This window comes from Chroicocephalus ridibundus, chromosome 13 (assembly GCF_963924245.1).
Source record: "Chroicocephalus ridibundus chromosome 13, bChrRid1.1, whole genome shotgun sequence".
Classification (NCBI taxonomy): domain Eukaryota; kingdom Metazoa; phylum Chordata; class Aves; order Charadriiformes; family Laridae; genus Chroicocephalus; species Chroicocephalus ridibundus.
The window spans coordinates 12,499,997-12,521,137 of NC_086296.1; the positions used below are offsets into that span (position 1 = coordinate 12,499,997).

The 21,141-nt window shown below is 49.9% G+C and overlaps 3 protein-coding genes across 6 annotated transcripts in view; all 3 read left to right on the forward strand.

Annotated features, from left to right (window-relative positions):
• The window catches only part of PXN (paxillin), a 47,190-nt gene extending 30,431 nt beyond the window's left edge, over positions 1 to 16,759 (forward strand). Inside the window, exons 7-11 of one of the 3 annotated variants that reach the window (XM_063351075.1) lie at positions 9,659 to 9,829; positions 10,174 to 10,347; positions 10,909 to 10,990; positions 11,354 to 11,502; positions 13,522 to 16,759. In XM_063351075.1, coding sequence (XP_063207145.1) covers positions 9,659 to 9,829; positions 10,174 to 10,347; positions 10,909 to 10,990; positions 11,354 to 11,502; positions 13,522 to 13,788 — 843 coding nt within the window. In that variant the 3' untranslated portion in view covers positions 13,789 to 16,759. The other 2 variants (XM_063351073.1, XM_063351074.1) reach the window with 2 other exon arrangements.
• A 605-nt stretch (positions 16,760 to 17,364) lies between these two features.
• RPLP0 (ribosomal protein lateral stalk subunit P0) lies at positions 17,365 to 20,642 on the forward strand. Its single transcript, XM_063351490.1, has 8 exons — positions 17,365 to 17,403; positions 17,600 to 17,703; positions 18,135 to 18,310; positions 18,402 to 18,489; positions 18,769 to 18,915; positions 19,369 to 19,554; positions 19,884 to 20,024; positions 20,410 to 20,642. The coding sequence occupies exons 2-8, from the start codon at positions 17,650 to 17,652 to the stop codon at positions 20,569 to 20,571; spliced, it is 954 nt and encodes a 317-aa protein (XP_063207560.1). The 5' UTR covers positions 17,365 to 17,403; positions 17,600 to 17,649; the 3' UTR covers positions 20,572 to 20,642.
• Positions 20,643 to 20,944: 302 nt separating this feature from the next.
• GCN1 (GCN1 activator of EIF2AK4) overlaps positions 20,945 to 21,141 on the forward strand; it is a 43,653-nt gene continuing 43,456 nt past the window's right edge. For both annotated transcript variants that reach the window (XM_063350902.1, XM_063350903.1), the window contains exon 1: positions 20,945 to 20,977. In XM_063350902.1, coding sequence (XP_063206972.1) covers positions 20,960 to 20,977 — 18 coding nt within the window. In that variant the 5' untranslated portion in view covers positions 20,945 to 20,959. The remainder of the gene's footprint in view (positions 20,978 to 21,141) is intronic.

The window sequence follows — 21,141 nt, forward strand, 5'->3', positions numbered from 1 at the left end:
AGAATCTTGTTTGGAAATCAAACTATTGTATTGGAAAAGAACTGCTACGTTAGTCATAAGTAGCACATAAAAATCCCATAATAGGATAAGTTCAGGAGTAACTTTCGCGTGGTCATCTGGATTAAGTGAAGCATTTGCCATATGTATTTGAATAACTTGTTTTTTATTCATGTAGGTATGTTACCAGTCTTGCACTAGGTGATTAACTGTGGAGCTTATTTTCGTGAGACTTAATTTACCCATAATCATAGCAAAATGAAAAATATTTTCACTTCTTGCTTTCTATTTTCAGCTGGTTTGCTTATAGCCATACTGAATTATTCGCTTGAATTTGTTCTGAGAGGTGGAGAAAGCAAATATATTAGATATTCTCTTTGTGGTCATTGTTGAGTTTCCCTTTCTTACATAAACATGCAAGTCTGCTTTCTAGTACTAAGAAAGTCCCAACTCTCTGTTTTTTCCTCATATGGAAGATTCTGCTGATGCTTGGTGTGTCTTGTCTGTGCTGAACTCCATCTCCTCCTTCTATGACTTTAGGTAGGGCAGCCAGAGCTGAGGATTGTTTTGCGAGGGGAGGTAGACAGGACATTCAATTCTGGCTTTGCTGTTTGTTCTCTCTGTGCTGCCATTCACATGAGTGCTTTGGATGTGTGCTGGGGGTTTTGTGGAGGTCATAATACCCAGAGTTTTTACCGAGTGTGTGAGTTCAGAACCCAGCATTGAGCATGCACGCTCTGCGGGATTTCACTGGCCTTGCACTTGCTGAAATTCAATTCAGTGTGCCATTTCTGGCACAGGTACTTCATTTTGTGAGAATCTTGGAGTTACTCACTGTTTTCTCTAGACTTACTGTAGTGTGTATTTAGTGAACTGCAAATATTGACACCTTAGCGTTGCCTTTTTTTCTCCCTATTAGGTTAGAGTGCAGGATATCCACAAGTGTCTGTTCAGTCTGGCTGAAAAACTGCACTGTTGTGAAGCTGGAGAGAGTTCCCACCTGCGCTGCTGGCATACCCTGCCTTGCTCCTTCCAAGTGCTGTGGGAGCTTGAGTGCCATGGCCCCCTGTCCCTGCTGCTTTTATCAGGGCTCAGAAAACAAGCTTGGGGTGTGGTTGCTGCTTTGCTCCTAGGTGAGCTCTTGGCAACTGAGAATGACCTTGCCCAGCACAGGTTTTCCTTGCAAGATACAAGGAGGGGACGTTTTTAAGTGTGGGTGTTCAAATGCTTTGCAGCCTTGAGAAAAGGCCTTAGAATCTTTGTGCAACTCCAGTAAAACTTTCATGACAGACTAGCTGCTTTCTGTAATACTGCCCACCTTCCTGGCTTAGTTTCTGGTTGAACTCTGAAAGCAAACTGAAATGCAGCAAGACTTTAAGATTTGGGCCTTATAAACACAACATTAGTATTTTTGTGAGGCATTGAGCTCATCTGTGTCTAAATGTTCTTCCTGAAGCACAAAGAACGTGGTTTCTGTGATCATTTTCCTTTTGTTAGTATTGTCATTGACTGTTTTTAACTGCTACTTTGCTTTTTCCTGTCTGCCAGGTTGCTTCATTTTCCCTTCAGTCCTTTTTGTTTGTTTTAACATCCTTTATTTGTGCCAACTAGTGGTGTTAGCTTGTCTGTAAAAATGTATTTGTAGACTGTCCTAGCGGCAGGATGTAAGGGAGAGAAGTGGAGTCTTTGCAAAGGTGAAAGATGAGAAGCTGCCATTTCAGTACCAGAAGAACTAAGTATGGTGTGTAGTTAGTTGGAGTTGGTACAACTAGAAGTTGCAGTAGATGGGGATGGGAGGAATGGAGGCACTGATGTTTAATTTCCTTTGTACCCCAGAGTAAAAGGTGCTATTAGAGACTGATACATTACCCTTTTATCATCTTTTTTCTTGCTTTAATGAGTTGCTCATTCTTTTTGCTTACAGAATCCATTTGATTTTGGTTATCTAGCTCATCAGTCGGTGGGCACTGAGATCACTTAATGCACTTGTTTTTTCAACCTCTTCTATTTCTGTGTAATATGATGCCTGCTTATTGCATAGCTAGATGCTTGTATTTAACTGTTCTATTACTGTTGAGCTTTTAACCATTGCTCTTATTTTGGAGCTAGCATATTTTTAATACACTGGAAATACTTGCTTTTGAGCAAAATGTTAGTCTTGCCTTGAAAATGACTGAGTTCATTATAGGAAGTCTGGAATTAAGTTTGAACCACAGAATAAAACCAGGTTACTTTTACAGGTGCATCCAGCTTAGGCAAAATACAGGGGGAGGGCAATATTGGGAAATTACCTCATTTTAATTACTCAATGTACTTATTAGTCCTTTTCATCTCTGCTGTGACTGTGGGTTTTGCTGTGCTACTCGAGGACAGGAGCAATCTGTAATGAATTTTGGTCCCCTGTTGCTCTTTCCTTTGAGCACAGTCTCCCTGTAGCACTACTGTTGTGACTTCACAAATGTGTGTGTGTGTGACAGCTCCTGGCCCCTCGGGATGGTAGCAGCTAAGTCAGCTGAAGTTATAGGTCTCTTCGATCTACTGGCAGATTTTGTGCATGTTCTGGTTAATTTTATCCTTTTATTTGTGATAAGTATTGCAGAATGGTAAGTAAAGACTGAGATACCACGCATGGGCTTAGGAAATTATGTGCCCTGCTGCCTTAGAGTGTAAGCATCTGACTTCTTGAGGCTTCTTTGGAAATGTGACTGAGAATTAGAGCAGGTCTTGATAGCTCTTGGATTTGGAAATCCTTTGTGGATACGTTTTTAAAACTGTGAGGGCTCAGCATTGGTCTTAGGTTGACCTACTGTGTGAACTTGTCCAAGCCACTGTTCTGATTTTCCCTTTTTAAGAAAAAGGAGTGCTGCCAGTTTGTCACCTAGAGCTCAGCCAGGAACCACTGAAAATGGGGAAAGGAGGAAACATGATCTTTTGTTTTCAAAAGACCCTGTAAGTCAAGGAGAACCAAAAGACTCTATCAGTTGCTCTTGTTAGAGTGTATTTTGGATCAAAATTAACACTGATTTTATTACAGTGTAAATGTGGAGTCTTTGGCCTAGGGGGAAGAGGCTAATCTAGCCACCTAAGCAATGTTTACAAGGGCATGGAGTGACTGACAGAGTCTATAGATTCAGTATGTGTCACGTCCAAGGTGAGATTAGTGATGTGAATAGAACAAAGCCCATGTCATCTGTTCTGGCTGTGAATGCCCTGAAGCTTTGTTTTCATTACCATGAACTCAGCCAACTGGAGCATTTTATTAGTGTATCAAGAAGAAAATGTCATGCTTTGTTCTGTGCATTGATTGCTTTTTTTCAGCTTTGAAATGTAAAACTTACATGTCTGACTATGAGTAAGTTGTTAATGTGACCTTTACTCACAGTCTAGACATTCACGGGTTTGCAGCTGGCTTCATGGTGGCTGCTGCATGCCCCCATCACAACTGCAGGTGAACACATGAGCTATCACTTAAAGGGCATAGGAAAAGGATCTCTATGGCTGTAGAACTTCATCTCACATAAGCTCATGTGAAGATCAGCACAATGTCATACTGGTTCTGCTCTTTGATATCTCATTTTCCATCTTTACTCTTAGAAATAAGGCTTTGGATCAGCATGGCTCTTTGATTTTGAAGGTCATGATTGCTGTAATGCTTGATTCTTTGCTTTTTTCCTTCTCCTTACCTCTGTCTTTATATTTTTTCTCTCCTTATTCCTTCTGTCTCCTTTTTGCAGACTAGTTCCACTATGTCTCTGATTTCTGAACCCTCCCTAGAACCGATTCCCAGTTCAGCAAATCCAGACTTCAGCAACACTTCTCACAGTCCAACAGTGCTATCCCATTCCAAACACCCTTCTGCAAGTCACAGCGGGGACTCGACAGTGCCAACATCTGCCCCCTCAGCAGTCCTCTGCATTGAGGAAGGCAGTAACACTGCAGCTCTGCCTACTGCAGGGCATTCTGCTGCTCTTCCATGCACGCCCCGTTTGCCACAAACGGTCCCTGTGCCCCCACCACGAGTCTCTTCTAGTTATGCTACTCGTGGGCAGCAGGTGACCTCTGCAAGCTTGATTCGGCTGAGCAGAAAGTCTGACTCTTCTAGAAACGGTTCCCGGGCTGTGCCGGCTTCCAGTGTGGAGCTTCTGTGTAGATCTGCTACTGTGGAGGCACAAGGCCTAGAGTACGATTCAGCAAAAGAGACTGAGAAGGAGCAGAGAACTGATCCCAAAATCTCTAGCGTATCAATTTCAAACGCTTTAAATGTTCAAGGGAAGGGGCAGACACCTAAAGAGCTGGATCAGCAGGGAGCATTCAGGGACAATTCAGCCCTTCCTTCCCAGGGCAGAAGTGTGGAAATGGTTTTAGATGAGCTGTGGGCCCTGGGGCTGTCAGCACATGTGCCAGAGGTACATGCAAAGAGTGACGGTGTTTTGAATCCTGTGTATGAACCTTCTGTTGTGGTCCTGGATCGGTGGGATGTCTTCCCAGACACTAAAAACCAGTTGAGCTTTGTAGTGGAGCAAGGACAGGAGGTAAAAGCTGAAGTACCACATGAAACCAAGGACTGTCCTGATTTGGTCAAGAAGAGGCAGGGCAGAGAGAGAGAGAGAACTCCCAGGAAGGCAGGTACTGCCAACATGAACAAAACCAGAGGAGACGAGGAAAACGAGCAGTTCGGAAGCTCTGCAGTTGCTCCAGAATCTCCTGAAAAGATTTGGAAAGCTGAATGGGATCTGCCTTGCGTCTCCAAACCACCCATTGAGAGGATTTCCGCATCAGGCCAGGCAGGCACTGAATGAATGTAGGAGTAGGACAAGTCCGAGCTAGGACTGTTCTGACAGTGCACTAACATTTTGTGTGTGGTGTGAGTGTGCTCACCCACACTAACAGCATGCAGCTCTGGGCAATGTAACCGACAGCTGCATGTCACGGAGGTTTGAAATCCTCTGCTTTATCTTGTGGTCTATTCTGCATGTTGGTCAGCAGCACAGAACACAGCAGTTTGTAGGGACTTCCCTGTAAAATAGACTTTTATTCCATAGCTGGGGTAATACTCAGTCCACAGAGGCTTCTTCAACGTTAAAGGGCTATTTCACGCCACTGGAGGATGTTCCTGACTTGGGATGGCAGCTCTGGTAGCCTTTTTAGGTCTCATTGCTGGGGCTGTTAGTGTTCCTTCCAGTGTTGGAAGTACGCTTTGTGCACCAGACATCTCTGACCAAGGGTTGTATGCCTGGAAAGGGCAAACACAGAGAGGCTGCTCTGTGCCCTTGTGATGCTGAGGTTTCTTTAATGCTCAGTGGAGTGGTCATGCTGTACCTCCTATCTTGGCTTCCTGCTGGTTAATCTTTCCCTTCCTTTTCTAGATAGTTATTTTTGGCTGCTGTGATTATCCTTACGGGGTTTTTCCTTGCACTGAGTCACTGTTCTGGGCTGTGCCAAGAAGAATTTTGGCATTGTGGAATAAATGTCATCACTCTTCCTGCTCACAGTTGTCACTAATGGCTTGAGTTTGTGCTGTTGCATCTTGGGGCTTGCTCTGACATTGCTCTTCTCTGCTGATACTATTACCTTTGTCATTTAGATTAAATCTTTAATCAAGAGGACAAAAGAGACTGCGAATGTGCATCCAATGTATCGTGACCTCTCTCCAAGACGTAAACTAGGTCCTGCCATATTTCACAAGACTGAGTCCCAAGATCACTTGATTGAAGAGCTGCAGGACAAACTGGGCATCGCTAAGCAGGAAGAATGGAAAAGCCAGGATGACTGGCTGGCAGAGGGGGTCATTATCACTGCCAGACCCCAGGGGGAAGAGCAGAATGGTGGACAGCAAGTAGAGAAGGTAGAAAGCAGGGACATGGGCTGGGAAACTCCAGCATGTCCCTCTGTCCAGACAGCATTGTGTGGAGGTGCAGATTTAGTTTTTGGGTGTCCTAAGCAACATGAAGAACTAGCTCTTTCTACTCACCCTTGTCTGGCCTGGAAAGCAAACTGGCACTCAGGTCCTAGTTTTTGATGTTTAGGAATTGGAGTGGGATCTGAGCGTGCTGGTGATGGTACCTGTTTGGGCAGTTTGCTACTATCACCTATCAAATGTCAATGCGGGGATTGTTTTTAAAACCAGACCTGTCAGAGAGGCGTGCTTGGTTTTCCCCAGTACTGTACCTCTGCAGGAAGTTCTGGGTGTAAGATGGTGCTCTTCCTTTAGCTACACAGGGAAGCATGTTTTCTAGTTCCCTTCTCTTTCTTGCTGCTTTTTTCCCTTAAATAAACATAGTGGTAACAACTAGCCTTCCTGTTGTAGGAACTACTTGTTCCTCTTTGCATTTGTTCATGTTTCTTCTTCCTCTGTGTCTTTCTAGGTGGTTTTTCCTCCAGAATCCCCGCTCCCCCCAAGGAGGACAGTCTCTGTTCCAGCCTCTCCCCCGCTCCAGCCTTCCAAAGAAGCTGCAAAGACAGTCTCTGCTAATGCCGCTCCCTCTCATCTCTCTGTCCCTGCGCCTCTCCTCCCACTCCCGCCTCAGCCTTCCCATGTGCCATCTACCTCAGCTCCGAGTCCAGTCTCTTCCTCTTCCTTCAGCTTGGCTCCCCAGCCTCTCTTTCAGTGGGAAACTTCTGATGATGATTATCATGAGCTTTCTGGTGTGGGCACCCCTCCTGAAGATCCTAGGCACTCCTGTTCTCCCCAGGCCTGGACCCCTAGCACCAAGACAGTTGTTTCCGTTGGCTGTCAGACTGAAGATGAAGCTTTCTTCCCACAGATGCAGGCAGGCTTACCTCTTCTGGGTTGTGTTTTTAGCAGTGTTTTCCAGTCTAAATACTGCTCCCAGCTTGATAGCTCAGTAGATAGAATGTTCAGGTAAAGGCTAGTACTGAACTGCTAGATAGAAGAGGACTCTTTGGCAATATCTAATCCCAGCTGTGCCTGTCTAGCACTGCAAAGTACATGCCTGTGCAATAACCTGCTGGGGTGTGAGTAGTTACTGTCTGTCCTGACTTTGTGCAGCAGGGACTCTGGTTCCCTCTGAGGTGAAGGAGGCAGCTCTGAAGCACAGGCTGCAGATCTCCCTTGGAGTGGGCAAAACCTTGATACTGGAAGGAGCAAATCAGCAGTCATTCCTGGTTTGCCTGTTTAGGCAGGTGTCCACAGTGCGAGTGGATTTTGGGGAGGAGATGATCAAGAGCTGTGTTCTGCATCTCCTGTCAGGGAAGGGCTGCAGCTCCAGGATGGTGGGAAGTCTTAATGTATATGAGCACTGCAGTACTGTGCAATGTTAGATGTATAGGCAGCTTTCAAGCAGTGAGCGAGGAAGCACCTCTGCATCTTGAACTGTTGTACTTTTCAGGTGACCTCTGCTCCTCCCCTAGTCCACAGTGCCAATCTGCTGGCTGCTCATGCACCACTGGGCCCCCCAGCCCCTGAGAAGGCAGGACCTCCTTTCTGTTTCTTCAGCATGGTGTGCTCTACTGGTCTATGAGTGTGCTGCAGATGCTGCCAGGATCTGCTCTGAGAACTCCCACCGCCATTAATGTACATGATACCCTGTTGTGCGTGGTTTGTTGCTCATAGAGCTCCTAACTGAACTTGAGTGATGGCCGATCTCATGGGTGAAGGCGTGAATTTGAAGGGCCTTTGCATGACAAATTTATGTGGATGCTGTGCTGAGTGTCCCCTGTAAACAGCAGGCATTGCGTGTGGGAGCTGGGAACAAACCTCTTTCAGGTGGGGACTCATCTGTGAGCTGTTGGGAAGGCTGTATCCCAGGCCAGGTAGAAATTGTAGCGTGCACAGGTGGTTGTGCTGGCACTGAGGTCAGCTGTGGCTTGCAGGAGTGTGTGGTCCTTACAGGCAAGGGTGAAGTGCTCTGTTGCTACATGTTGAATTCATCTCATCTTCTTTCTCTCCAAATGGTATTTATCGTTTGTGTGTGGCATTTTTCCCTGCCCTGCCTGGTGGCCACAAGCCCCTGGTTAGAGTGAGAGAGGATATGAGTCTCTTGACGCGGTGCAACCCTTTTCGTCCTGCTGTGCCATGCAACAGGCCCTGGCTTTGTCCTGGACCTCTGGCCTGGCCTTGTTTACAAAGGTCTGTTGTCTCCCCCCTGTGAAAAGTCTCCTTGCAATGGTGTGCTTTGGAGACATTCATGGTAACCATTAGGTAGCAAATAACTTCTGTGTGGCAGAGGGTTTGTTTTAGGCTCAGGACATTGGGGTGTGATGAGGCTGTTCTGTGCTGCTGGACTAGGAGAGAGTGCAAGTTATGGGATGGCTGGGAGGAGAGAGGAGGGGAGAAACCGTTCAGCTCCGTTGGGAGTCATGCTGCATGCAAGGCATGGCTGATGAGGAGTGTGTGTAAGAAAGCTAAAATTATGTATGTCATGAGAATTTTTATACAAACGAGTGGAAACCAGGGTTTGTCATTGAGTAAACTAGTCTGCTACAAGTGTGACCAGCTGCAGGAGAGGGAATAGAGCTCCTCCTGTGGCTGGAAGGGCAGGTTCTGCCAAGGCTGTGAAGCACTTCAGTGTGTCCCTGCTGCCCTGGCTGTGCTGGCAGCAGGCTGGTGAGTTCTTCTCAAGTGTAGATTTTATGTCTATTTTAATCTGTCCTCTTAGTAAGAGAAAATGTGCTCCAGACCAACATCTCAGGGAGGCACTTCTTTGGGTCTCTCTAAACCTGACAGTAGCTATTGCAGTGCAAAGTCAGCTAAAATAATGTGTATTTCATTATTGCAATTTGCCTGCAATGGGGGCTTTGGTGGCCAAAGAGAGCATATACTTTGTTTATAAGTTATGAACCTAAGTAAAACATTTCTCCCCCTCCTCTGGGAAGCCTTTCCAAGAAGCCATGTGTACTGCAGTGGTGTGAGTTTCAGAAACAGCCTCTGAGACAAGTATCTTAATCCCTTTTGCCCCACCCCTGTGCATTTCCAGCAGTCTGACAATAGACGTGGCAGTCTTTCCATTGCAGTCCTGTCTGCTAGGGCTCTGCTGTGGATGCACTGCCCTCTCTGTAGGTAAACAGCAGGCAACTTGAAGGGAGTCATTTCCTTCCTGCTTCCACTTGCTTAACTCAGGCAGAGGATGAGAGCCACCTGATGGGGGCAAAAGAGACTTGGCAAAAAGATCTGCAGAAGGTGGTGCAAAGAGAGGGAGGGGAAGGGAGAAGATACTCTAGCTTAAAAGGAGGTGAGATGAGGAAGAGGGATCTCTTATCAGAGAGGAGAGAGTGACAACTGAGAGGGCAACAGCATAGAAATAGAGAGAGGTCAAGAGGAAGGGGCCCTCTGGATGTCGTCTCTGCTTTGTCATCTGGCCAGGACCTGACGAAGTAAAGGGAGATTTTTGGCAGAGGCATAGCACTGTGCTGACTGCTTGGGATCTGCTGGTGACTTCCGCTATATGCGCAGTGAAGGAAAATGAAATCTTCAGTTCACAGCTCTGCTGTTATGTGTCCCAGGGTGTCTGCATGTCTCTGAACGGGCAGAATACATGTGTGTACTTGATCCTGGCTCTCACTGGTTTCTGCAGAGAGCGTAGCTGTCTCCTGGCAATCTCCTGTCTGTCTCTACAGAGGAGCCACTGGCAGCAACAGCAGGCATTTATCTTGTAAGCACAGCAGCACTTGCCTTACAGTCTTTGTTTTCTCTTCCCTGCAGTTCATGGCGCAGGGGAAAGCCGGTAGCAGCTCCCCTCCATCCACAGCCTCCAAGCCTGGCAGTCAGCTGGACACCATGCTGGGAAGTCTCCAGTCTGACCTGAACAAACTGGGTGTAGCGACAGTTGCCAAAGGTGTCTGTGGAGCCTGCAAGAAGCCTATTGCTGGGCAGGTGAGTTGAAGGTGCTGTCTCATTGCTGGATCTTGGGCTGCCGCTGGGAGTAATGGGGAGGGCTGTTTCGTGAGGCTGAAGAGACTGGAGATGCTGGAGAAACTGAAGTACTCTATTTATCCACTGGCTAGGTACGCTGTAAGCTCCTCCAGTGACCTCTACCCTGCCCTTGAGGGACTGCCCTCTCCTGAGATGATAGGTAATTCAGTTTTCATGCTACCCCAGTCCAGGGCTCACTTGAGTAGTAGAACTTGTCATTCTTGCTGACCTCCAGCTGGTATCTTGTCATGTGGTCTAGGGGAGAGGGAGGTAGAATTGTCCTTCATAATTTGTCTTCCCAACAGGTAGTTACAGCCATGGGGAAAACCTGGCACCCTGAGCACTTCGTCTGCACCCACTGCCAGGAGGAGATTGGGTCACGTAACTTCTTTGAGCGGGATGGTCAGCCCTACTGCGAGAAGGACTATCACAACCTCTTCTCCCCTCGCTGCTACTACTGCAATGGGCCGATCCTTGATGTAAGTTCCTTGGGGGTGATTAAGGGCCTTGGCAAGGTGCTGCAGGCCTAGGTGTTTAAAACTTCACTTCACCCATGTGTCCTGGGTGGAAGATTTTGTTTGGGGACTTCTATTTTTCCTTTGCCCTGGCTCTGAAAGGGAAACAACTTGGCACAGTCAAATTCTTACACTAATGAGAGGAGTTAGTTCCTCTTACCTTTGCTGAAGTTCCTTCAGAACCCCGCATCGCTCCATCATTCTGGTAATGATTCCTCAGCATTTGTCTGTTGGTAGCCTGTAGTAGCAGGCACCAGTGCTAGTCCTGAGAGCTGGACGGGGCCCTGTATAAGGGAGGAAGGAGTGCGTAAGATCCTTTTAGGGTAAAAAAAGTGTGCAGTGGGGAAAAGCCTGAATGAGCCAGAGATGGGGAAGAACTGACTCAGCTCTCTAAAGGACAGTCTATTTTAATGCACGCTCTTGTCAGTACCAATGTGAATGTGATCTTCCCCTGACCCAGCCCCCCCTTACCTCCAAGCCGAAGCCATCATTTACATGAGTTGCACTTTGTCTTCCTCTGAACAGAAAGTGGTGACGGCTTTGGACAGGACATGGCACCCTGAACACTTTTTCTGTGCCCAATGTGGAGCTTTCTTCGGACCTGAAGGTATTGCTGGTTTATGCAATCTCCTCCCTGAACTGCAGACAAGTGTGTAAGGCAGAGCTGCTAGCAGGGGACAGCCTGAGAGGTGACAGGGGAACTGCTGAAGATGGAAGTTCCAAGGGATATAGCTGTTTATGGGGGAAGGATGCTAGCAGAAATCTTCTTTTCTCCCCGGAGAGGAAGGGTATGCGTGTACATGTACACGCATAGGATAGGAAGAGCAGCAGAACAAGGAACGGCTACCTGCTGTGTCTGCGTTAGCAGAGGGAAGGATGATCCTGTCCCTGCTGGTTACCCTGCAGAACGTGGCTGGCCACAGGTAAAGATGAGAAGCTGATACTCTTTGCCTCTCTTTTCCTTTGGCAGGATTTCATGAGAAGGATGGCAAAGCCTATTGCCGCAAGGACTACTTTGACATGTTTGCTCCGAAGTGTGGAGGTTGTGCCCGGGCTATCCTGGAAAACTACATCTCTGCCTTGAACACCCTGTGGCACCCTGAATGCTTTGTCTGTCGGGTAAGAAACCCAAGGTCCTTTGCTGCTGCTGTACGACCCCTCTCATTTCCACCCTGCAGGCATCTGGTCCCTTATCAGGAAACGGCGTCTGTGGGGTAGCGAAGGGCAGCCAGCCCCACAAGATAAAAACATGTCAGCAACCAAACACCTTCTTGTTCCTCTGCCTGTTTACATTAAACTTTCTAGCTGCTTTGCTCTTTCTGTTCCCAGCTGCAATTATGGGCTTCTGCAGCAGCTCGCAGATAAACAGAGACATTTTCTGTGACCTTTAAATAATTATAAGCTAAGCTTCTCTCTAAGCACTTGCCTCAGCAATCAGATTTTGAAGCTCTTCCTCCCATGTTCCATCTGACAATGTAAACTAATGAGACTGACCTTGTTCAGACAAACATGCAAGTCAGTGAAATAGTGGCAGGCTCCATACAACAGGCATAATAAACAGGAATACTGCAGATTAAATGCTTGGCACTCTTTCAGAGAGCCTTGCAAATATTAACTCTTGCAGGCCCCAAGAGATGAGCAAAATCAACCAGTGTTTCCTGGAGTGGGAAAGAAAGGCAGAGACCAGAACAAGCAGCAGAACCACAAGCTGTCAATTCCTGGTATGATGCTCGGAGCAGACTGTCACCACGCTGTTGGGACTGCCTGCCCAGATTATCTGTGGCTCCCAGAGTGGTGTGCAGGGAGTGGAGGCAGAAGATGGCAGTCCTAACTGTGTGGAACTGGGGAGGGCTGTGCCTTTTTGTGCAGAGAATGAGACTTCTGTCAAGCAGTTCTGCTCTCCTTTCACCCTGCTGCCTCACTGCCTGTATGCGTGAGGCCAGCACTGCTGTCTTCCACGACATGAAGCGGGATTCTTTTCCTGTTTTTGCTAAAGCAGAGCAGACTTTTCAGCTGTCCTGCTGACTGAGGGAGGAGGCTTTGCTGAACTAATTGTCAGCATTAGAAAAGTCTTGACTCACTGCAGGCAAACTGCATTTTTCCAAGTATTGTGAGTGTTCAGCTGTCCATGGCTCTGCATGCTGTTTGCTGGACTCCTGTGTACATGTTCGGGTTCAGCTGTGTGTGACATCGTGTGTCTTCCCCTCCCTGGGAAGAGGATGGTGTTGGGGCTCAGCAAAACCAGGATTCTGGAAATCTTGCTTCTCCTGTTGGCCTTGATGCTGATGTGTTCAGAAATCTGACAGTATAATTAACTCTCCCCCACACCTGCTGCCTCAGTTTCCCACTTGTACAAGGAGAGGGGTCTCTCCGGTCTTGTGGGGATGGTGGGTGCTTCTGCTGCAGGTTCTGAAGTGTAGAATCTCAGCTGTCTGGTGCTGAGGGGGGTGAGGAGCTCTGGATGCTAATAAGCACATAACTGGTGTGTCCTCTTCTCCTAATCTATTCAAAATCATTGGCACTGCAGAGCAAACAGCACTTTCTCCCGGTAAAGATGCGTGTGTGCCTGGTGGAGGGTATTTCAGGATGGATGATGCTGCGCAAAGTGTACCTGTGTAATGCCAGCCATTCTGGAGAGGTCACTTGTAAAGATTAATTGTGCCTCATTTTCTCAGCTGGAGCTAGTCCCACGTTCATCAGAATTCTGATGCATGAAAGGCTGTTTTGGTCCCTGCTTCTGCCTGCTGTTGTGGGGAAGCTGGAGTGAGATTAAAAAAAAAAACCAACAGGGACAGGTGCTGCAGTGTTTCCCGTCTCAGAGGAAGGGAGTGTTCTCCTTTCTCCTGGCTGGATACGTCTGGTAGCTCATCTGTAGTATGTTCTTCATAGAAGTGAAAACAGCTGGGGGAAGGGGCATAGTTAATTCCCTTGCTTGTGGCTGTATCTGTCCATCTGTCAGCCTTTCCTTGGAAACTCTTCTCGATGGACAGAGTTTGGCTCTTTGGACAACAGGACGATGCTGTTCCACCCTGCCCACAGTACAGCTAGGCTGTGCCACAGAGCAGAGGAGGCTTGTGGAGCTGCCCGCATCCCCAGCTTGTTATACAATCTGTCCCCTTCTGCTTTGTCCTCCTGCAGGAATGTTTCACACCATTCATCAATGGCAGCTTCTTTGAGCATGACGGGCAGCCCTACTGCGAGGTGCATTACCACGAGCGGCGTGGCTCGCTCTGCTCCGGTTGCCAGAAGCCTATCACAGGACGCTGCATCACTGCTATGGGCAAGAAATTTCACCCCGAACACTTTGTCTGTGCCTTCTGCCTCAAGCAGCTCAACAAAGGAACCTTCAAAGAACAGAATGACAAGCCCTACTGCCAGAACTGCTTTCTCAAGCTCTTCTGTTAGAGGCATCATAGATGGGCGCTAAGCATCTTTCTGCCACCCCCTTGGCAGTTCTGTCTCTCTGAACATTACTGTGATTTAGAAACCTTACCAGGCAGGGGAGGAGGGTGGGTGGGGTGGGGTGGGAGTGCTTTCTGCTGCTGTGGAGAGGCAGTAGATCCAGAGACGAGACGGACCATTAAACTGGAAATGCCCTTGCTGTGTCTCAGTAGAGAGAGGCAGAGTCCCCTCGTTAGGGTGTGCGTGTCTGTGTGTGTGACTGACAGCTGAGCTTAGCTCGAGGGCTCCAACAGGCAGATTTTACCCAGCCCCCTCCTGGCAGAAGGAGTCTTTGCCAGTACGTTTCAGCCTGTGTCAGCGCTCCAAGCAAATCGTGACACTTGCTGACAATGCAGCCCTCTGCTTTGACACCTCTTTCTCAGGCTTTTGTCTGCACGCCTGCAGTCTGAGCAATAGCACAGCGAGGGCACCCTGTGATCTCAGTGCCACCCTGGCTCTGCTCACTAAAGCCACATGCCATGTGTGACTTGCTGCGATCAGAGCGCCAGCGCAGGCAGCCAAGACCCTGCAAGGGTCTCTCCAGTTCCATTACACTGTAAGGAGATGATACCACTTACTGGTTTTGTTTTTGTTTGTTTTTTTTTTTTTTGTTAAGAGGATACAAGATTAACATTACTGTGTGGGGTGGGTTGTTTTTTTTTTTTTTCCCCTAGTTTATTATTCTCTGCCTTTTCTCAACACACTGGAGCAGAAGGTGGAGTAAGCCCTGACCGCCCCTCAGCACTGGTGTGCTCCTGTGGGTGACATCCTAGGCCAGGCACTCTCTTGTCACCACCCAGGCCTGCTCAGGGCTTCTGCCCCCCTTGCCTGCTGCTCCCGGGAAAGAGGAAGAGGCATCGTCCCTTCTTTAAAAGCAGATGCAGAGAGGTTAGAGCACAGCCTTTTTCATCCATCCCTGTCATGAGCGAGTGGGACGTGTGCGTGTTTATCTGGCCTGAAACTCTCCCATCTATCGGGGCCTGAAACTGTCACAAGAGCGAGAAGTGGAGGGGTTTAAGAAGCCAGGAAAAAAAAACAAAAAACAACCAAACTTTATATCCTTTCTTCCTCTCTTTGCTAATGAGACCTGTCAGTCCCTTGGTATTTCCCTTTTCTGTGCTCCTTAAACATGTTCTGCTGAGAGATGCTAGAGCAATAACCTTTTATATTGACTGTTACTGGTATAACAAGTCCCTTGGGTCAGGTGTGTGTGACACACTTGGAGTTTTACTATCAAAGTAAATACTGTATCCTGTCTTTGATAAGAACTGTAGATTTCTACACTGATTTTGAATTCATACCTAATTTACTTTTAATCCTCTTATACAGAAATTGGTTTTGAAGTGATTTTAAGAAAGCAACTTTTATATCAAGCTGTGCTGTTCTAGGCAGTGTGCCAGTTGTGCTGGTTTACTGCATCTGTAACCTCAACGCTTTGTTAAGCCTAACTAACATTGAATATTTTCTTTTTATTGCGGGTTGGGAGGGGCTGGAATCTATGGGGAAGGGAATGTGACTTGTATTTTTTTTTTTCCTAGCACAGGCAGGTGAACTGTGAATAGCTTCTTATTTTTTTTTTTCCCCTGCTCCCCCGGCCCCCCTCCTCTGGGTCACCTAAAAGTGTGTTTTTGGGTTTTTATTGTAACCTGTAAACTGCTGTATTTGAATCACCTGTCATTCTCCCAAAGCCCAGCTTCCAGGATGTTCTAGTCGAGTCTTAATATGATGCTGCAGCAGGGAAGAACTCAGACCTTTGCCCTTGGTTTCTCCTCTTCAGCCACCTGAAACCAGAGCAAGGCTAATTGGGGAAGGGGTTCCTTTTCTCCTGTGGAAGAAAGGTCTTGTGACTAAGGAGAAGAATTTGGGAGAGACAGACCCTGTTCCTGACTAGCTGTGTGTAACTTTGGGCCAGTCACTAAACCTTACCGTGCCTCAGTTTCCCCATCTGTAAAATGGGGGCAGTTTAGCCTGGATTTGTGAGGTTATTGTGAGGCTTAGTTCACGTTTGCCAAAGCACTTTTAGGTCTCTGGCTGGAGGGTGCTATGAAAGGTGAAATACTATGTTGAAATACCTGATGGCGTTCTGTGGTAACAGCCGAAGCAGCACAGGGAGTGGTGTTCGGAATTAACTTCTCCGGAGCGCTACAGCAGTATCACCATCGACAGCGGTTGTGCTTTTCAGGTGCCCTGGGGCTCCGGGGGCAGCTGTGTCAAAAACCAGCCTGACCTTGGGCTGGGATCTGCCGGTTGCTGTCCTGCTTAACCTCGCGGCGGTGCTTTGCTGCCCTGCTTGGGCCACTGGAACTGTTTTTCACCGTTTTCCCCGTACAAATGAGCCTCAGCGTGTGGTGGTGAGAGCGAAGGGAGCTGTGGAAGCACTAGAGCTAAAGTTGTGTCGACTGGGCTGAGTGCAGCACCTGGCGGGTTGGTGAGGCAAGAAACCTCACGCATTTGGCTTTTCTGCTTTGAAATCAATTTGACTTAAAATGGACACTGTAAGTTGTGTGTGTTTGTCTGCAAAGGTCAACTTTCAGCCCCTCGAGGAGGACTAAAAGCTGTGTAGTGTTGAGGGTGCCAAAGGGGGCGAGAAGATGCTTCTGGCGCTACCGCAAACTGTGTCATCATGTGCCTCAGTTTCCCTCCCCGGGGAGTCTTTAACCTACCTCACTGCTGGTTGAGGCTTGCCGAAGTGACACAAGGAGGCTTGTCTGTCGTTAGTGCTTAACGGAGATCGTCACACACTCTCCTCCTGAGCAAGATGTGGAGCATGTCCTGGAGTTACCCGGTTTCTGACATGCTGAGATGCTACGTGGGTGCTACTCTGCCAAATAATGACTTTTGGTGCCTGCTGCCCCTTTGGATGTCCAAGATGCCTGTTGTGTGATGGCAGGTGGTTTTAGGGGAGCTGCGTGTGGAGAGAGCCGGGGGGCGAGGGCTGGGGGTGGTGCCGGAGGAGGGACCGGTGCCATGGCAGGTCCCCAGGGGAGGGTGGGTGGGTGACCCGGGAGCTGTTCCTGGGCAGGTTTTGTCTTCAAAGGCTCTGTGGGCAGCCCCCCTGGACCAAGCGCTGTCCCTGGGGAAGGCCGGGGCTGGGCTGGGGGCTGCTCCGCTGGGTTGATAGTTATTTGGTAACTTTTCTCCCGTGTAAACTTCTAACTCCGCTTTCTTTTTTTTTTTTTTGTTTCCATTTAAAATTCTTGCAGTTACGCTAATAAAATTTTTACCGTTATTCTCACGTGTGTGTTGCGATTTGTTTCTCGTCCCTAAGCTTGTGAGGAACCAGACACGGAGCGGGGTCCCCCGGCTGGGGCTGGGGAGCGGGGGGAGCTGCGCGGTCCTCCGGCCGCCAGGGGGCGCCTCTTGCCTTCCGCCACGGCGCGGCCTCCTGCGCCGCACGTCCTGTAAGCGGCAGGCGGCGCTGGTCCAGTGAGAACGGCGGCCCGCCCTGATTGACAGGCAGCGGGCAACCAATGGGTTGAGGAGAGGTAGCTCCGCGGCCGCCCGCGATTGGGCGTGAGCCGCGGTATAAAAAGAGGTGGGCCCGCCCTCCGGCCTTTCTTTCCCGGAGCCCTCGTGGAGGTGGGTGCGCGGCGCGGCGGCTCCCGTGGGCCCAGGGCGGGCCTGGGCGGCCGGGACGGGCCGGGGTGGGTCCGCACCGTGCCCGGGGTGTACCGGAGGTCCTGGGCTGCGGGGTGGGCAGCGCGGAGCCGCGGGGAGGCGGAGGCGGGGGAAGGGAGGGGTGCGGGCCCGCCTAAGCCGCGCTTCTCCCTGGCAGGTCCCAGCTCGTCTTTAAACCCACCGGGCGATCCTTGGAGCACCGCCGCGATGCCCAGGGAAGACAGGGCTACGTGGAAGTCCAACTACTTTATGAAAATCATCGTGAGTATCGGCGCGGCCCCGCAGGGCTGAGGCCCGGCGATCGCGGCCCGCAGGGAGCGGGCCTGGCGCCGCTCGGGGCGTGTCTGCGAGGGGGGGGCTTTTAAAAAAAGAGATGGGGTGCCGTAGGTTGTCTGTTTAAGGACCGATTACGAGGCAATAGGAGGAGATTAAGATAGTCCACATCAGACCGTTTTTAAGGCTCCTGTGAGAATTTGCTGTAGCAGTTACAGAGATAACTTGTTTCGGGATCTAAAGAGATAGCTGAGTGAAAGGTGCAGCCGTGTGGTGCACCCAACGTCATTTTAAACCGAGCACTCTAAAACTTCAGACAGTTGGGGTTTTTTTGCATTTAAACATGTTGAGGTTTTAATGCTGTTCTGTGCAGTGTTCCAGATGTCTTTGGATACTTACAGTGTTTTTCTTGGCTGTAGCAACTCCTGGATGATTACCCAAAATGTTTCATTGTGGGAGCAGACAATGTGGGATCCAAGCAGATGCAGCAAATCCGTATGTCCCTGCGTGGGAAGGCTGTTGTGCTGATGGGGAAGAACACGATGATGCGCAAAGCTATTCGTGGTCATCTGGAGAACAATCCTGCTTTAGAAAAGTGGGTAACACTGTCTGAATGTACTCCTGGGTCCTCTGGGAGGAGGAGAAGTTGTGAGTAGCAGAACTGAAGGCTGTTGTCTTTCTTTCAGGCTGCTGCCTCACATCCGTGGGAACGTGGGCTTTGTCTTCACCAAGGAGGATCTGACTGAGATCCGGGACATGCTGCTGGCTAACAAGGTAGGGGAGATCAGCTCTCACTGTGTCTCTGGGCTGGCAGATACAGACTTAAAAATAAAACTGAAACTGCATGGGGGATACCTGATTATTAGGAGTCTTCATGGGTTGGGTGCTAGGCCCCTGCAGCTTTAGCCAAACTGCTCAAATTCAACTTCTGTCTCACTTGTGTGTGCCTGGGTGATGTCCATCCTGGAGGAACACTTCAGGACGGAGTTGATGCCATCCCACGAGATCTGAGAGGTGAGCATTCTTCCAGCTTCTCATTTTTTCTTCCTCCAGGTGCCAGCAGCTGCCCGTGCTGGTGCTATTGCTCCTTGTGATGTGACTGTGCCGGCACAGAACACTGGTCTTGGACCTGAGAAGACCTCCTTTTTCCAGGCCTTGGGCATCACCACGAAGATTTCCAGAGGAACCATTGAAATTCTGGTTAGTGAGCAGCATGCTGCTGTTGTTAAAGCTCCTTGACTGGAGGGCCCTGATTGTGGCGGTTGAGGGAGCTCTAAAGATCAAACTCTGACTGCTGCACTTTGGGAACTCAAAAGAGGATGTCTGGCTTGGCTTGGCTGTGCAGTGCGGGGGGATTTAAATTCTCCATCAGATCTCAGCTGCATGGCTGGGCTCTGCTGGAGGAAGTCTTGGGCTGAGCTACCTGCAAGTAATGCAGGAAGGGCGCTGCCTTTCTCCTGGCTGAGATGCGCCTGCTCGTGTGGTCGAGGGCTTTCTCAACTGGTGGAGCTGGATACGGCGCCTGTTTTTGTTGTGCTTGTTTGTTCCTTCAGTTCCGTCTCTTGCCATTGGAAATGTGCATTTGTGTCCAGTTGCATTGATTTGCCTGAATTTCTTTGCGCATATTCACTCCTTTCCCCCTTGTTTCCTCAGAGCGATGTGCAGCTCATCAAGACTGGAGACAAAGTGGGTGCCAGCGAAGCCACCCTGCTGAACATGCTGAACATCTCCCCCTTCTCCTTCGGGTTGGTGATCCAGCAGGTCTTTGACAATGGCAGCATTTACAATCCCGAAGTGCTGGACATCACCGAGGAGACCTTGCACAAGCGCTTCCTGGAGGTGAGTGCCACAGCCCATGTCCATTCTGCTCTACCTGTGCCTTGCTGCTGTGGCAGCCAGCACTACTGCAGAATGAAGGATCGTCTCCGGTATTTTCCATGGGGTCCTGCAAAGCTAGGAGTTCTCCCTGGTGCCTTGCAGAAACAGTCTGTCAGGGAGTACCTTCTGTAGGCTTTTGCACCTGAAGCTACTTCAGAAAGCGTTTGAGGCCATTTAAATCGTTGTCTGATTTCACTGGAGCTGTGTTACTTGCGTGCATTGTACGCAGTGTAGAAATGTGCCATCATCTGCCGTGGTTTCTAGTCCTGTTTATTTCTCTCTCCTCACAGGGTGTCCGTAATGTTGCCAGCGTCTGTCTGCAGATCGGGTACCCCACCATTGCTTCTGTGCCCCACTCCATCGTCAACGGGTACAAGCGGGTCCTGGCTGTGGCAGTGGAGACCGACTACACCTTCCCGCTGGCTGAAAAGGTAATTAATGGCTGAGCGATCTGCTGCACAGAGGGCTGTCAGAAACGCAGCTGGGCCTTGCCACAGAAGCCTTGCATGTCACGTCATCTGAAAGGACTCAGACCCACCTGTGTGTGAGGGACTTGTCCTGGGAAGGGGCACTTGCGTCCTTGTGTTCTGTATGAACAGCAGGAGAAAGCTGAATTGCCTGGCATTCCTGCCTCCCTGGGGCTGTTGCACTTGGGTGTAGCTGAAATGTCTCTGATCCTTCACACGTGGCAGGGCTGAGTGCATCTCTTTGGCTTCTGGCAAGCTGCGAGCATTGCCTTCGTGATTGCAGAGGTTCAATCCTTCAAAATGTTTGCTTCTTTTGAGTTTACCTTTTTCCCCTCCCTGCCTTTTGCAGGTGAAAGCCTTCCTGGCAGACCCGTCTGCCTTTGTGGCCGCCATCCCTGTGGTAGCCGAAACGGCTGCGCCCGCCGCTGCCGCTGCTGCTCCGGCGAAGGAGGCGGCGAAGGAGGAATCAGAGGAGTCTGACGAGGACATGGGCTTTGGCCTCTTCGACTAACAGCAGCCGCCCTCTGTCTGTTTATGTCAGAGTTGGTCCGACTGGAGAAATAAAAGCTATTTTACACATTCCGTGTGCCTGCATCCATGCCTTGATCACCAGGGGGCTCGGGGAAAGTGTGACCCGGCAGCTCCGGTGCGTTGCTGGGGAGCGCCGGCTCCGCGGGGCCCGCAGCTCCGCGCCCGGCGTGGGGTGCGGGCGGTGCCGGCGGATCCTCCGTTCCCTTCGGCTCCGTTCCCCCGCCATGGGCCGGGTCCCGCCGTGCGGGGCGGCTCGGGCCGGGCCGGGCCGCGGCGCCGTCGCCATGGAGACGGGTCCGCCCCGGCCACCCTCGCGCGCGCGGCCCACACCGGAAGCCGCTACCGCTTCCGGGGTCGCAGGCGGCGCCATGGCGGCCGACACGCAGGTGAGTGCGGGACGGGCCCGCGGCGCGGCGGTCGCGGCTCGGTGATGGCGGCGGCGGGTCTGCGCCCGCTGCTGCTCTCCTACGCTCCATCGGCCCGTCTGTGGGGGTCGGTCTGGCGCCCGCGGCCGGCCGGGGACGTGGCAGCGGGCTCGGGCGCGTCCCGG

Excerpts from the sequence above, each read along its gene's own strand:
- RPLP0 (XM_063351490.1), top strand. The coding sequence starts at position 17,650 with ATGCCCAGGGAAGACAGGGCTACGTGGAAGTCCAACTACTTTATGAAA. Across the intron at positions 17,704-18,134 it reads ACTACTTTATGAAAATCATC|CAACTCCTGGATGATTACCC; the intron begins GTGAGTATCGGC and ends TCTTGGCTGTAG. Across the intron at positions 18,916-19,368 it reads GAGGAACCATTGAAATTCTG|AGCGATGTGCAGCTCATCAA; the intron begins GTTAGTGAGCAG and ends TTGTTTCCTCAG.